The 17,395-nt window shown below is 27.6% G+C and overlaps 1 protein-coding gene across 1 annotated transcript; it reads left to right on the forward strand.

Annotated features, from left to right (window-relative positions):
- Window positions 1–8,890: 8,890 nt before the first annotated feature.
- Window positions 8,891–17,123, forward strand: LOC113559344 (AP-2 complex subunit alpha-like). The gene is made up of 20 exons (XM_026965044.1): window positions 8,891–9,227; window positions 9,745–9,866; window positions 10,488–10,699; window positions 11,148–11,236; window positions 11,311–11,415; window positions 11,496–11,742; window positions 11,807–11,915; window positions 11,989–12,139; window positions 12,217–12,385; window positions 12,483–12,620; window positions 12,699–12,881; window positions 12,952–13,083; window positions 13,156–13,353; window positions 13,420–13,590; window positions 13,657–13,826; window positions 13,890–14,019; window positions 14,090–14,228; window positions 14,319–14,463; window positions 14,588–14,798; window positions 15,571–17,123. The coding sequence occupies exons 2-20, from the start codon at window positions 9,803–9,805 to the stop codon at window positions 15,646–15,648; spliced, it is 2,841 nt and encodes a 946-aa protein (XP_026820845.1). The 5' UTR covers window positions 8,891–9,227; window positions 9,745–9,802; the 3' UTR covers window positions 15,649–17,123.
- The last annotated feature ends 272 nt before the right edge of the window (window positions 17,124–17,395 follow it).

The following is a 17,395-nucleotide window of genomic DNA, read 5'->3' on the forward strand; positions in this document are numbered from 1 at the left end:
GATTTCGAATATTGACGACCATTTCAGCAATGCTCTTTCTGTCGGTTGTGACGCGAAACAAATCTGATAAACTCTTTCCATACCATTCCCTTAGATTATGAAGCCATGATTTTCTTCTTTTGTCAGGGCCTCTTTTTCCATATATTTTCCTTTGCAAAATGGCTTGAAGTATTGTATACCTACTTTCATTCCTCATTATGTGACCTAAATATTGGAGCTTTCTTATCTTTATGGTGTTTATTAGCTCAGTGTCCTTTTTCATTCTCTTAAGAACTTCAACATTTTTAATCTGGGAAGTCCACCACGGTATTTTCAATATATATAGTGATGGAATAATAATTATAATTAATAAACATATTATAGGTATCAATATATTAATAATATAATAAAAATAAAGAAATTGTTTGTTTGTTTGAACGTGTTGTTCTCTGGAACTATCAGTCGAATTTGGAAAATTCTTTTTTTGCATTTAAACCCCAATTTTTTCGGAAGATTATATACTATGATCTTTAGGAGCCGCTACTGGATCACTTATATATATATATATTTTAAATTTTGTATACATTAATATTGTATTTTTTTATATATCATTTTCTTTTAATTATTTCTTTAAATACTTTTGGCTGAGGGCCACCCTATTCCTTTTCCAATTTTTATCATATATTATACCTATCAATAAGTTATGCCAAGTGGCAAGTTTATATTTTTGACTGAAAGTGACAATTACTTAACCATTCATTAATGAACATTGAATTTGATAGTTATTTTATTATTCAGTTTAAAAATTAGAATTTATTGCCATCTCTGTGATTTTAACCACAAGATAATTTTTAATTAAATTAAATTTTTTTGTTTTTTAAAATTTATTTACCTCTTGGTGTCGTAAACATAATATTAATATAATGATAGCGCCAATTATTATTTAATTTAATTATTTATACATTAATCATAAAATGTTTACGGAATATATATTGTATACACATTGCGCGTATTTATTTATTTATTTATTCTAGTTACAAGAAATAAAAATAATACAACAAATATATAGATAATGTTACTAAAAATTGCGATTGTATGAATGAGTAATTTTTCAAACTATACAATTTATAATAAATCAATGTTAAATATATTGAACGTATTTTCCAAAAAATGTGTTAAATATGATTAATTCATAATCATAATATAATAAATTACATTTAATTTAAAGTAGGTAAGAATTTATGCAACTGTAGTGCAATTGTTTAATCATTAAAATATGTCTCTTTTCTGAACGTTATATTAAAAGTTGAATTACATTAAAATTTAAAGAATAAAGGTTTAGGCATAGTGCTCTTGTGCTCATGGCTCCTGAATCTAACAATAAGCTTTGATATACCTAATAACCAACTAAACTTACATCGATATTATTATTTGCATTAATAAAATTATTTCTTCCGAGTCAATACATTATTATTAATAAATTATACTATATATTATTATAAGTAAATACAAATTAACTAAGAACTAATACTTTTTCAGTATGTATCCATTACTAAACACTACCCACCACCGGCCCCACCACAATTTATATGTGTGATAATTGTTTCACAATAACCCTTTTTTGGTCTCGAGAAGAGTGTTTCCATTAATGATGAGATGAATACTGACACATTTTACACACATAATTTGCCGTACAAATTTACACGTTAACATACTAAAATTAAAATTAAAATACTATTTTTAATCTATTTATGTTTATGTTATCTTAACAAAAATGTTTATTGTACTGTACGTGGATTGTGAAGGTTATTATAGTAAACTTGCCAACATATTGTGTTCTGTCATCGTCATTAATTTTTGAATAAAAGTTTTAACATAGTATAATTAATGTAACTTTGTATAATATATACTTATTATATATTAGCGTTTCTCTACAATAATTATTATTTGGCTATTATTGGTTATCTCGGTTTTGTTTTAATTGACATGACAATTCAACCTAAAAGTTATCTTATTATAATTTATTAATTTTCTTAATAATTGTTACATTTGTAATATACCACTCACTTATTATGTAACAATATTTTATGATGCTTCACCGAAATTTACGAATCAAAATTTTTAAATCTAAAACTGATATTCTAACGATTTAACGTTTTAGAACATTTAAGTTGTAATTTGAGTAGGTTAAGTTCGCAATATTTGGGACGCAATCCTTATTGTAATTTAAGAATCCCAACCATAATAAATTTATACATATAAATTTGGAATACAATTAAACAAAAAATAATCAATTAATACAAGAAGAGAATAATTTAGTCAGCGAGAAACCATAAAACTATTTTTTTTATTTTACAGAAATAGAATTTAAAAAGTGATTGTGCTTTATTTACACGATGAACAAGCTGTTGCTCTTTTAAATTTACTTAGTAAATATAAGTAACTATACATATCTATTATCTACTAACTATAAATTATAAAGTATAAGTATTTTACTTATTAGTTTAAACAGTAATTTGTAATAAGTACTAAGTACTGTTACAGTAACCGGGGACCTTACACTGTTAAAAAATAATAAATTTAGTATTGAAATAATTCTAATCATTATTTATAATGAGTATTGATTTTATTTTTATCAATATATATTCACAATTTCATATTACAAGTATAGTACAAAATAAATCAACTGAGTATCAACTACCTACTGTAATACCGCCCTATTTATATAGTTATATCTATAATAACAAATATATAATATATATATTATATAAATATAGTATTTTTTTACTTGTATTATGTTTCTATTAAATTATGTTAAACACTATATATGTGTACACTAGAACTTTTAAATACTAAAACTCAAAAATTCGTAAATTTAAAGGTACTTAAATAGTTTTAATGACCTATTGTTTAATGTTTATGGACGCATATAATTATTTGGAAAATAAATACTATATTTTATACAAAATTTGCTTTTCAAAAATATTGGCGACAATCATGCTTAATGCCTACTATGTATATAGGTATATATAATTTTATAATCTTTAAATGGAAACTATTCAAATTAAATATTAATATTTTTATATACCTGCATTTTTTGATTGAATTTGTTTCACAAATAGCTTAAAATGGTAATATATAAGTTCATAATTCATGGGTATTAATGTATTAATATATTATTCTGTAAAAAATACTTAATTGTAATTCAAATATCACTAAATATTTTAGTAAAAATTGTTGAATGCAAATTAATAAAAACATTTTTGAAAAGAGGTACACCTTTTTCATTATTTAATTATTTCATTAGTTTTTACTGTTTGTATCCATTTTTACATTTTTTTTATACAAAGAAAACAATATATTTGCTAAGACTGATATTCTTATAATTCTTAGTAAACATGGGTAGCTCCTATCTGCTTAATTTTGATTGCTATTATTATTTATTTTTAAACAACATTTATATCTTTTACCAAACTTAATAAGTTTAATATATTGGTAAAAAATAATAATTCATTTTTTTTTATTATCTTGTTAACATTTTTAATTTGAGTTTTAACTATCAATTAATTATGAGTGTATTATCATTATAAATAATTTCTTATAATTTATGTTAATATTTGTGTCTTGAAAAAATATAGATAGGAAATACATAAATATATATATAATAGTGTCTATAACCATGAGCTATTTATTCGAAGCTAATACCTGTATATTGTGTTTTAACATGCAGGTAGGTATACAGCAAAGGGTATTCGCTTCGCTTAGTTTTAAAATTAAGTGAAATGAAATATTTTCCCGATATTTTACATTTTTACATATTAATAGTATTTAGTCGTATACATTTCCATAATAATACAATTTAAACAAGACGTGTAAAAGAACAAAATACTTATACATGTTACAATATTACATACTACTAAGGAATTATATACATAATGTTATTATTTAACTTTTAAATTGGACATAATAAATTTTAAATGTTGTTGTTTATTATTTAAGCATGTACCTTTATATGTTGTATAAGTATGTTATTACTTATTTTAAACTCCATTATTTTATATTATTATTCATGTTATTGATATTATACATCAATTAGGTATGAGAACATTATTTAAGAATGATTTCGTTAAATGTTTTTTGTAAATGCTTTCATAAAAATCATAAAATCAAAATGTTTTAAGATAGATATATTATAAAAACTATTGATATAATTATAGGAAGGATAATCAGCAACTACATAAGGTAGAAAAATTCGATATGCCATAATTAATAAGACATTCATTCCATACAAAATGCATAGATACATTTTATTCGATGAAAAGCGTCTATAAAACTGTAATATAAACATGAGGTGTAGTGTAATAAAATGTTATATACATGATAATGATGACCAGTTATTTAATATATGATTTTTTGTGAATATTGTAAAACCTCCTTATAATAGATTCACTTGGTATTAATTAATTTTTACGTTATAAAGGATGTTTTAGCATTTATTATCATGGAGATTAAAACATACGGGATATAAATTATACGAGACTGTTGTTATTTTTCGTTGTATAAGGAGATTTTCTTCTTATATTGGAGATCTGTTGTACATGTTTCATATGATAAGTTAGAAAAATACAACATGAAAAATTACAAATTTAAAAAATTAACATAATAATATATAAACATACTAAATAAAATAGATTTATGGAACAAAATTTAACATGTCAAATATTTATGAAGTAGATAAACGAAACAAAATAAACATTACAAAAATTAAGTAAACAATCATAATAATATAAAAAACTAGCAAAATCTATTATAATACTCTTCTAACTATTAATTATTATATAGCTTCAAGATAATATATGAATCTATAAATATTAATTTTCATGTTTTGTATCCAATCAACTAAACACCCATATTAGCTGTGTGAATACTGAATATTATTTAGACTTTAGAATGCCTTTGAACGGACGAATCGGGCCCAGTGATTGTTTTTTAATTCGTATCTCCAGTCACAAGAAGACGTAGTATACTAGTAGGTATATGTATAATTGTTATTTATGTATCATATGATTACACCTTCTATGATTAGTCAGTAAGTGATTTAAACTTTAAAGACACCCTAATTTTTCTTGGTAGATCAAAGCCTGGAGTTGTTGAATTGGTCACAATGTTTTGTCCATTATAGGATTCTCCGGTACCCAAACCTTATGCCATTTAGTATTTTTCTCATTGTTTCCAGTAATATCTCCTTGGGGTTATTCAAGGCGCCAAAGCAGTATTAAGGTAAATTACTTCCATGCAGTGTATCCCAGGAAATGTCTTAGACAGACGGCTAATTATGAACAACACACACACACATAAGGGGAAATTCAAGAAGGTTTTATAGTATTACATATCGTTTGAATTTAACTGTTATTCTGAAAAAATTAAAAATTACAATGTTATGGTGTAATACATTACTATAACGTTTATGTAATAAGTAAGATATACTTTTATACGCGTCTATAAACATATCGTATTGCATATATGTATCCAAACCATTGACTTTGAGTCAATGATCAATGATCCAAACATATAGTAGGTATATACGTTAAGTCATATATTATAAGCATACATAGATTAAACAGCTAATTAATATTATTTTAATCCAACACATAGCACACCTATATATTGTATATGTATATAAATAGTTATTGTGTACGACCACGAGTTAAAAAGAATAAAAGATTTATTTAAATTTTTTAACTATACTTATGTGTAACCTAATCGAAATCGCATTATTTTTACTTAAAAAATAATTGAAATCAATTCATATGTAAGTTAACTTAGAGCAAACTTTTGTTTATATACCTACGGGAATTGTGGTCTATTGTACATGATTTATCGAGTATATTATTGTTACTGTGTATATTAAATATTTATATCCGATTTATCAAAAAATAAAAAGCTTTCAAAATAATTCGGTTTTTAACGACATGTATATATGTGTATTTCGATGAGATATCTGCTAACGACACACTATAAATAATACATAGCCTATTATATATAAATATAATATATGCATAAGCACGCGTATCTATAGCCATCTTTATAGGTATATATTGTACATGAATAAGTATAGTGAACTGGAAATTTTGATTCAGCGAATAGAACAAATTTGGTTACCTATACTTGACAATGTAATATTTATAGATTTATAGACTTATAGTACCTATAATATATCGAATACAAAGTGTGTACGGAATAACTTATTCTTAGGATTATGATTGCGATTTGCGGTACAAGAGGGAATAACGTTTTGAATTTGATTTCATTTAATACAGATGAACAAAAATTGCTGACTATAAATACACATCACATTACACATTTACATGCTGTTACCGCTTGGAAAAATTGCAGAATTGATGGTGAAATTTCGTCTCGTAATATTATATTATGTAAGTGGTACAATAATTTACCTACTTGGATATCAAAAAACAATTGATAGGTATGTCATAAATTATGTACCAATAGCCTTTAAGTATTAATAGTATTATGTATAAAATTATTAAAAGTAATTAGATATGAGCAGTCATTACAGATCCGAGAGTCCAAGTGCAATAATATAATATATATTAATAATATGTTATAAATCTATGTATATATTATTTTAACTTTCGCGATTTCTATAAAAGTCGTTTGTTCTAGGAGTATAGAAAGTGATTGAATATATTTTATTACCACGTATATACGATATACCTATATCTATAGTTGCAGCTGATCGGTGATCGCGACATAAGTGCATAATATTGTGGGGAAACAAATATTCACTATTCAACACAAAACTTCACTTTAAAAAAACTGTATGTTAGTTATTTAAGTTTAAAAAAATTCCTATTTTAACGCGAGAGTGTAGACAAAAATCAAGGATGAACTGATTGAAGTATCGAACGAGATACTATTATTATAATAATGTTTAAACAATGTCAGAACGTAATGTAAATCGTCATTGTGTTTTAAACGATGGGAGACAGCGTTGTCACTCGTGCATAATAGTGTATATTATAACATGATGTACTGTAGGACGATCGTAATCATTAATCGAATAATAATTACTGTAAATTTGCTTTGGGACCACTACAACGGTGGCAATGACTTGTGAGGACTCGGGACCGTCGTCTGTACGTAGTGATGAGGGGAGTATCGTCGATAGCTTATTTACGAGTTCACAACGAATGCTATCATAATAATTAATAACTATATAAGTATATGTATAGGTTTACCGTCTATATAAAGATTTATCGTTTTCGATGTATTAGTGCGTGAAATCGTCGATCCAAGATCGCTGTTTTATATTAATATAGATATATTAGGCTCGACAGGTGCCCAAAATTTCGGTCCAAATCGCTGGACTATAAAACATGGAATGCACGTCCACATAAATGAGAAAATATAATCTTTATTGTTACTGTGTTATTACGTAAATATGAGTATATGAATTATCTGTTGAAAATTCCGATTGAACGGCGTGCGCGTGAAGTGCATTGCATCGTAGCTGCTGATCGAGCAGGAACGTTTGCGTAGTGCGTACGTCATCATCGAGCAGTCGAGTGACCTGCGGTTTGCCGTTTGGTGGGAAAATGAAATCGCTATAATACAAGCATGGAAAGACAAAATGTAAAAGCATAACGAAATACAATTCGCGGAACATTCGGATAGAGCGCGTTGTCAGACTGACAGCCGAACAGCGTTCCGTCGGAACGGTTTTAGTCGGCGTCGGTCGTCTTCGCCATTTTTCGATATTCCGCTTTCCGCTAATCCTAATTCTCCTAATCGGCTCATTCGATGAATACAGAAGAACTGATAATTTTGAATCTAACGTAGATATTACGGGTGCCAGGCTATCGGCTCAGAGTACTCCACTCAACTACTTGAGATTCAAATTGCCACTCAATCTTAATGTCATTTATATCCATATGACTCAAATTTTCGACGGTCCTACACACTATACGGCAGGCGCTTACAGTAATAAAGTGTTATACTACAGATTACATTTAAAGAATAAATAGCGAAAAGTGTCGACGCTCTCCACGGCACATTTTTTAATCATTGAAAACAATTATAACAATTATTGCTGATCGCGTAGTATATTATTGTTTTTTATATCGAATTGATCATAAAAATACATCTTACAACAATCATAGTACATAAATTAATAAGTACCAAATGTATACGATCACGGTTCACCCTCTCCCAAATAGTGGATCACCACGATTAGATAATTACGAGGAAAGTGGGAATCCACTAGGTCGGTTGGTTGATAGGCGGCGGGAGTGACCGAGTGAAATCTTAGAAGTAAGGACTAAGGAGTCAGGACTTCAGGATCAAAAGTGAGTAGTGACATAGGTAGTACACTACAAATGAATACTAAGTACTGACAAGTGACAAGTGAAGTGACAATAGTTGCAAACTGAAAATGACAATTGATATCCGAGCCAATCGATTTACCTTCATTATCGGAATTATTCACCATTGCGCGCGCGCGTACACGTCTGGCTCGCTCTGTCAGTAAGACTGAATATGATATCACAGTGTGACCAACTAACATGCCCGGTGTTCGTATGTAAACGCGGGAAAAAAGAGTTGACATGGGTAAAAAATATTGAATAAGTCATAAAGTGATAGTAAACCGTTTAAATACTCGTTAGTCTGGTGTCTACGGAAGTTATATCTAGGTGCGTATTGTGTAGAGACTAGCATTCGGTCGTTTTCGTCGACAGATTTGGAATTTCTTTCTTGATCTCAATGCCAAACTTTAAGCTTCAGCAGCTGCTCGACGAGGTGAGTGAATTGATATCTGTCCAGTAGATAGCGCGCGCGCAGAAGGTGTGATAGCGGGTCTAGTGTTGGAAGCGGACGCGGTCCTGGAGTAGACAGGAAGGGAGTAGTAGGACGTTGACGACGTCTACGGGTTACGACTACGATTACGACTACGCCGACTACGGCAGTACTGTACTGTACACTATTATTACGGTCTACGATTACGGAGATCAAATAAAACTCGGGAGGAGGTGCAGACGACGACGACGAACGCTTTCTGTGCTAAAATCCGCCGTCATGTCTACTGAAGCCACTGTTGCGCACTGACACCCCATCAGCCCCGACCGGTCAGAGCGTCTAGTCCGAACACAGCAGAGAGCCGGTGGCTGAACCGTTGTCGGTGTGATTTGCGACTTGTTTCTCGAATGACTTCGTCACACTACTACCGCCAGGTACCTTTACGCCAAAGTCTCAGTCCCTTGTCCATCATATTCATGGTATGTGCGCTAAACGCCGCTTCGGGACGATTCCGCTAAACACTAAACAGTATAAATGTTACATGCAACTCATTTCGGTTCGATTGGCGGTTTTGGATGTGTTTAGGGGGTGTGGTGGAGGTGACCTGGTGACGGTCGGACGACGTGGGCCAGTTCATTGATAACCGCCGCGCCGCTTTCCCCTTGCCCTGCCCGCCTGGCATTTGTTTTCAGTGCTTTGCTCATTGCTCGTCCCTCGGGGGGGTTGCTGCTGCTTCTCCGACACGCTGACCGCACAGGAAACTATCTATTAAGCGCAATAATTCTTTTTCACTCTACTACCATTGTGGCACAGTCTTAGATACCTATTGGTAAATTTTCTCTCACTCTCTTAAAGTGGAAGTATGATATCTAGTCGATTTGACGATCAGTTGACCCATTAATTTTCGAGTCTACAAATTTTTATTTATTTATTATCTAATATGTGTTATAGGTTTTGACAAACTAGATGTAAAGTACACTGTCAAACACTTTTTTCCACGACCGTAATCATGCCCGCCGTCAGAGGAGATGGTATGCGGGGATTGGCTGTATTCATTTCAGACATCAGAAATTGTAATTGTTTTTTTATAAATATTTTGCCGCTCTTAAATTTCCAATGTGTTAATTGGTATTAGAAACAATTTGATATTTGTTGTTTTGTACATTACATACCTATATTTGAATTTTAAATCAATATCTGTATAGTTTTGTTTATTAGTTTTTCTTATTACTTCATTATTAGACATTTTATAGCAATCTATTTCATTTTAGTTATTTTAAGTATACTTAATTCATTTCTCAATAAGTCATCATTAAAGTAGTATAAATATTAAATTATAGAGATTTTAAATATTCATACCACTTAGGATGGTACAGTTTGTTTTTATTATATTATAATAATATATGTATTATGTTATAACTGTCATTTTTGTGGTAAAAACATTTATTATATCGGAATGTTATTTTTTAACATAGACCATTACAGCTAGAGATAATTATTTTATCTTCTGATAAGGGTAATATATATAACAGTTATATAGTTCAAATGAAACAAATGCATATTATTAAAGTTTAATATTTTTTTTTAAAGTATATTGATTAAAATATAAACTAAAACATATTGTAATTATATTTAAATATTTTTATCTTTTAGTAAATATTGAAATATGTATTCATTATTTTTTTTTTTTTTAGGTAAAAGTAAAGAGGCTGAAATAAAGAGAATCAATAAAGAATTAGCCAATATTAGGAGTAAGTTTAAAGGTGACAAGACATTAGATGGATATCAAAAAAAGAAATATGTTTGCAAGCTCTTATTCATATTTCTACTTGGCCATGATATTGATTTTGGCCATATGGAAGCTGTCAACTTATTATCTTCTAATAAATATTCTGAAAAACAAATTGTGAGTTTTTCCACCATATGTCTTTTAATTCAATTAATTTATATACTCTATTTCAAATTTATGATTTTCTACATTTTATTATATTAGTTAGCCAATTTATTAAAAACATAACAGTTTAATGTCAAATAATTGCATTGTTTATCTAAAATGTTATTGTATTTTCAATAATAACATGATTCATAATATTTTATTATCTTAAATGACAATAATTTGTACTATTGATATGACATTATTTCTTGATGAAAAAATATTATTACTTCATTTATTTATTTTAATAAAAAGTTCTACTAATCTTGAATTCAAATTTTTTTCTGCTATTTTATTATCTTAGTAAAATAAATAAAGCAATTATATTTTATGTTCCTTAGGGCTCAGAAGTTGATACATAAAGTATATACATTTATTTATAATAATTTTGTTTATATATATATATATATATTTTTTTTAGGGTTACTTGTTTATTTCAGTATTAGTAAATACTAATAGTGACTTGATCAAACTTATTAATCAAAGTATTAAAAATGATCTGCAATCTCGGTATGTTTACATTCTAGAATGTTTGAAGATATTTAATTCAATGTATGTCTAACATTTGTAATGGTTTACTTTAGGAATTCTATCCATGTAAATTTAGCTATGCAGTGTATTGCTAATATTGGCAGTAGAGATATGGCTGAAGCATTTGGTTATGATATACCAAAACTGTTGGTATCAGGGTATGTATATTTTATTATACTTGTTAAATATTTAAAAAAAAATCATAAACTCGAAACTTATTTGTATTTGGGTTAAATAGAGATACAATGGATGTGGTCAAACAATCAGCAGCATTATGTTTTCTACGACTTTTACGTACTAACCCTGATGTCATACCCATAGATTCAAATGGTGCCAGTGAGTGGACATCAAGAATTGTTCATTTGTTAAATGATCAACATTTGGGAGTAGTCACAGCTGCTGTTTCTCTTATTGATGCACTTGTAAAACGAAATCCAAAAGAATATAAAGCTTGTGTTAGTTTTGCAGTTTCAAGACTTTCAAGGGTAAAGTATAGTAAAGTTATACATCATACGCAGTAGTGTATCATAATTTTGATTTTTTATACAGATTGTGACTGCTAGTTATACAGATCTTCAAGATTATACTTATTATTTTGTCCCAGCTCCATGGTTGTCTGTTAAATTACTTAGACTTTTACAAAATTATTCAACCCCAGGTAAAAATTTAATTTAAATATTGTTTGCAAAATTTGAATATGTTATAAAAATTGTATTATTGGTACTTAATAGAAGATGCAGGTGTGAGAGTTAGGTTGAATGAGTGTTTGGAGGCTATTTTGAATAAAGCTCAAGATGCTCCAAAATCAAAGAAAGTACAACATTCCAATGCTAAAAATGCTGTACTATTTGAAGCTATTAGTTTGATTATTCATAACGACAGGTAAGTCGATAATTAAAGATAACAATTTAAAATAAAATATTTATCATCATTAATCTTGATTGGATTTTTCTTTTAAGTGAACCAAATTTACTTGTGAGAGCTTGTAACCAACTGGGTCAATTTTTATCTAACCGAGAAACAAACCTAAGATATTTAGCTTTGGAATCCATGTGTCTTCTAGCTAACTCTGAGTTTTCACACGAAGCTGTTAAAAAACACCAAGAAGTTGTTATATTGTCTATGAAAGTAAGTTATCTAGTATCTACATAATATTAGTTTGATATTATTGTTATGTGTGTATTTATATTTATAATATATTAATAAATCAATTTGTATTTCTTAGATGGAAAAAGATGTTTCAGTTAGACAACAAGCTGTTGACTTACTTTATGCTATGTGCGACAAGTCAAATTCTGAGGAAATTGTTCAGGAAATGTTGAATTATTTAGAAACTGCTGATTATTCAATAAGAGAAGAAATGGTATATTATATTTACTATATAATTTTTATTTAATAATAATAATTATTATATTATTTTATTTTATGATTACTTGTTTAGGTATTGAAGGTGGCTATATTAGCTGAAAAATATGCAACTGATTACACGTGGTATGTGGATGTAATACTAAATTTAATTAGGATAGCAGGAGATTATGTATCTGAAGAAGTTTGGTATCGTGTTATTCAAATTGTAATTAATAGAGATGATGTACAAGGTTATGCTGCCAAAACTGTATTTGAGGTATTTTTTTTTTGTTTATAGTTATTGTTAGGATAATATCACTCACTTATTGAGCTTATGGTATTTTTAGGCATTACAAGCACCTGCTTGTCACGAGAATATGGTAAAAGTTGGTGGTTATATCCTTGGAGAGTTTGGCAATTTAATTGCTGGTGATACTCGATCTGCACCAAACGTCCAGTTTCAATTATTACATTCCAAGGTAAAAATGAATATATATATATATATACATTTTAAGTATGCTTATATTTAATAATGATTTTTGTATAAATAGTATCATTTATGTTCACCAATGACTCGAGCATTATTACTGTCAACATATGTTAAATTCATTAACTTGTTCCCTGAAGTGAAAACTACAATCCAGGAAATACTTAAACAAGACAGTAATTTACGAAGTGCTGATGCTGAACTTCAACAACGAGCATCTGAGTATTTACAACTATCTAAAATTGTATCGACTGATGTTTTGGTATGTTCTTAAAAAAAAATTCAATGGCATTATATAATCTTATGTATGTTAATTGTAAACCATTAGGCAACAGTTTTGGAAGAGATGCCATCTTTTCCAGAACGTGAATCATCAATATTGGCTGTCCTAAAAAAGAAAAAACCAGGTCGAGTGCCAGAAACTGAAACATTAGAAAACCATAGTCCTCAACCTTCTCCAATAAATCATCAAAATAATCATGTTAATAATCATACCAATGTAATGAAATAATGATATACCTATAAATAATATTTTGTAATTTTAATTTGTCAACAAATGTTGCAGCCCAATAGCAATTCTGCTGATCTGCTAGGTTTATCAACACCAGTAGCATCTACTACACATACAAGTAACGCAAATGTTTTAGTCGATGTCTTGGGAGATTTATATGGTGGCGGAGGATCAACAGGTTCAAACTCATTAAATGCCAGTCAAAATAATTATAACCCCAAAAAGTAAATCTACTTTAATACTTATGTCTTGTGTTGTTTCACATTATTAAATATAACATTTTATAGATTCATTTGTAAAAATAATGGAGTACTGTTTGAAAGTGAATTAATTCAAGTTGGTGTGAAATGTGAGTTTAAAAGAAATTTAGGACGTTTAGGTCTGTTTTATGGCAACAAAACTACAATTCCACTGCAGGTGAGTTTTCATAACTATTGAACCTCATATTGAACATAAAAATAATGTTAAGTATAATTTTGGGTTTTAGAATTTTTCCACAGTATTATCTAGTCCACATCTTTGGGTCACTAAATTGGCTATACAAATTAAACCTATTGAGCCAGTTCTGGAAGCTGGAGCTCAAATACAACAATTGGTTATTATTGAGTGTGTAGAAGAATATACTGGTCAGTATTTTCACTATTTTATGTTTTTTCAAAACTAATAATTAATAAATAATTATTTATGATATATTAAATTTACATTTTTTGTTTTAGACACACCTGTTATAAATGTTTCATTTGTGTACAATGGTGTACCTCAAAATGTTTCCGTTAAGCTGCCAGTGACTTTGAATAAGTTTTTTGAACCAACTGAAATGAATAGTGAGTCTTTCTTTGCTCGGTGGAAGAATCTAGGCAGGTAATTGGAATATTATATATGTGCATATTTTATTGATTATATTTGCATTTACTGAATATTTATTTTAATATTATTTATTGAAATTATTTTGAACATTTATTTTCATTTAATTTTATTGTTTTAGTAATCATGATCCTCAAAAGTCACAGAAAATCTTCAAGGCATCACAGCCAATGGATCAAGTTTCAACAAGAACCAAACTATCTGGATTTGGTATGCAATTACTAGATGGCATTGATCCAAATCCTGACAATTTTGTTTGTGCTGGTATTGTTCACACAAAAACACAACAGATTGGATGTTTGCTACGTCTAGAACCAAATAAACAAGCTCAGGTATGTATTTATAGTTACTATTGAGAAATGTTAAGTACCTACTTAATAATTAGTAATTACTAACATGTGCCAATCAATGAACAAATAAGTTTATTTGTGACAAGATCTTATTTATAAATTAGTACGTTTATTGGATTTGTTATAAGTCAATAATTATCAACTAAAAATAACAATTTTTTTGAGACATGTGTCGTCATTATAACATAATTTCCTAAATAAAATAATAAATACACTTTAAAAGTATACTACTAGACCATTTGACCATTTGGCATGCTGTACTTTTTAATTTATTTCATTATTTTCTTATTCTATTATTAATAAATTGTAATTTGTGACTATAGCTTGTGTTAAATTTAATGAGGATTAATTGCTATGTAACTAATAGGGAAAAGGGAATTGTTCTAGAAGGGGATTGATGTGTTAAGGCTATTATTACTACAGTAATAGTTTAATTCAATGTATTTATGACTGTTAATATTTCCACAGAGAGGAATAACTCGCATATCTAGAATAATATTTGAATATTGTTATTATAACTTAGTATTTATTAATTTAAATATCTTAAATAATCATTGATTTCATTTTTTCAATAAAAATATATTGATATAAGAAAACTGAATGGATAGAAATTTTAAATAATTTTCAATAAAATAGACAATATAAAAATGGTTAAATGTACTTCTATTGTTCCATAAATTTAAATTTAAAATTTAATATTAATATATTATATAAGAATTTTTTTTTTGTCTATTGATTAATTTTTTTTCTATAGATGTATCGTTTAACAGTAAGGTCCAGCAAAGAACCTGTGTCCATTGAAATTTGTGATCTTTTGGCTGACCAGTTTTAAAATTCTGGTAATAGTTAATAGTTGTGTGAAAACACCATGGAATATTGAATATTTTTTTTTTTTGTTTGTGATTTTGAATTATTGTTTTACATGTATTATGCACGCACACACTAGACATATGTACACATACAAATCTAAAATCATCTGTGAATAAACCTAAAATAAAACGTTCTAAGTCTGAGATCGTATAGTTTATTTTATTATTATTTTTATGTAATTTATTGAATTGGTTTTCTTATAATGTATTTTATGTTGTATGTGTACATGTATCCAGATAATAAGTGTTGCCAAGACCCCAAAGATGTTAAGTGGTAAAATTAAAAAAATATTTTTATTTATTTATCAAGGATAATAATTAAAATGTAGGTTTCTTTTATATTGTTTTATAAACATCATCATTATTTTTCTTTTCAATATCCCAAAACTGTAATGAGTAGACTAATACTGCTACAGTACTATTATACAATAGTATTATGTGATGATTCTCTTTTTTTTACTGTGTAATTTACTCAAAATGTAATATTTAGAAATTTAATAAAAAAAAAAGTTTCTTGACATTAATTTGAATAAAACCCTTTTTAATTTTTTTTTTTTAAACTAGATTATAATAGTGTTTTAGAAGTTACCACAAAAAACTCAAAGCAAAATACATTTAAATATGCTTGTTTTGTGAAATTAGGAAAAACAATCTTACAGATCATTGTAAATATATATATTAGAGTATTAAATACATTAACTAATATATATATCCTACACAATTATTGTGCAAACTATATATCTTGTAATGTATAGAACCCTAGGTTTATATTAAAATAATTACACATCTATGTATTATGTTACAAATATTGTTTTAGTCACTAGGCTAGTATTTTATTTATTATGCCATTTTAAACTATTTATACGATTCTATAAAATATAAATGATAATTATGCGCTATGTTTTCATTCTAATTAGCTTAAAAAGTTGCATTAATTGGTGATACTGGTTAGTAATAAAATTAAAGAAACCGCATTCGTTAATTGTATATTACCATCACAATATAAGTAATAATCATCAATTTTATTTTTGAAATTTGTTTAGTTCTAAATAATTGTTTCCGGTTCCACAGTCTAGTGGGTCTGATTAAATAATATTCACCATAAAAATGAACTATAAAAAAAATAGAAATTGTTAATCTCATTTTTCATTTATATGATTTTTTCTTCCTTATTATTATATAAATTAATTTTTCTTAAAATAAAAGTAAATAAAAATATTTTTGTATTGTTTAACCAATTGATATTCCCGGTCACGTTAGTTTTCTCTGTTCCTTGTAATAATCCATCTTTAATTGTATTCAAGTTTTAGGTACTATAAGAATATTATATAATACTGTTTTGTTATGTCCAAAGGAAAATATTTTTATCAAATCGTAATCCTACTTCTTATAAACATATATTCAACCATAGTTTTTCAACTATTGTAAAATTAACTATACTTACTACATTATACTCTCCTGATAGTTCTATAAGAACATATTATTAACTTATAATAACTTACTAGCTTTGCTAATGATATAATATATATTATTATTATTATTATTATTATTATCATTATATTGTTATTTTCTAAGTATGACAATATATTTAATTACTACTATATTATCATATTTTATAAATAATTTAACTTAACATGTGATCCATCCTTTTATCCTAATTATTTATTTTTATTTTGTATTCTATTTTACTAGACAAAACTTAAATATTGT

The sequence above is a fragment of the Rhopalosiphum maidis genome, chromosome 4, assembly GCF_003676215.2.
Source record: "Rhopalosiphum maidis isolate BTI-1 chromosome 4, ASM367621v3, whole genome shotgun sequence".
In the NCBI taxonomy this organism is placed as follows: domain Eukaryota; kingdom Metazoa; phylum Arthropoda; class Insecta; order Hemiptera; family Aphididae; genus Rhopalosiphum; species Rhopalosiphum maidis.

Excerpts from the sequence above, each read along its gene's own strand:
- LOC113559344 (XM_026965044.1), top strand. The coding sequence starts at position 9,803 with ATGCCCGCCGTCAGAGGAGATGGTATGCGGGGATTGGCTGTATTCATT. Across the intron at positions 9,867-10,487 it reads CATTTCAGACATCAGAAATT|GTAAAAGTAAAGAGGCTGAA; the intron begins GTAATTGTTTTT and ends TTTTTTTTTTAG. Across the intron at positions 13,591-13,656 it reads ATGTTAATAATCATACCAAT|CCCAATAGCAATTCTGCTGA; the intron begins GTAATGAAATAA and ends CAAATGTTGCAG.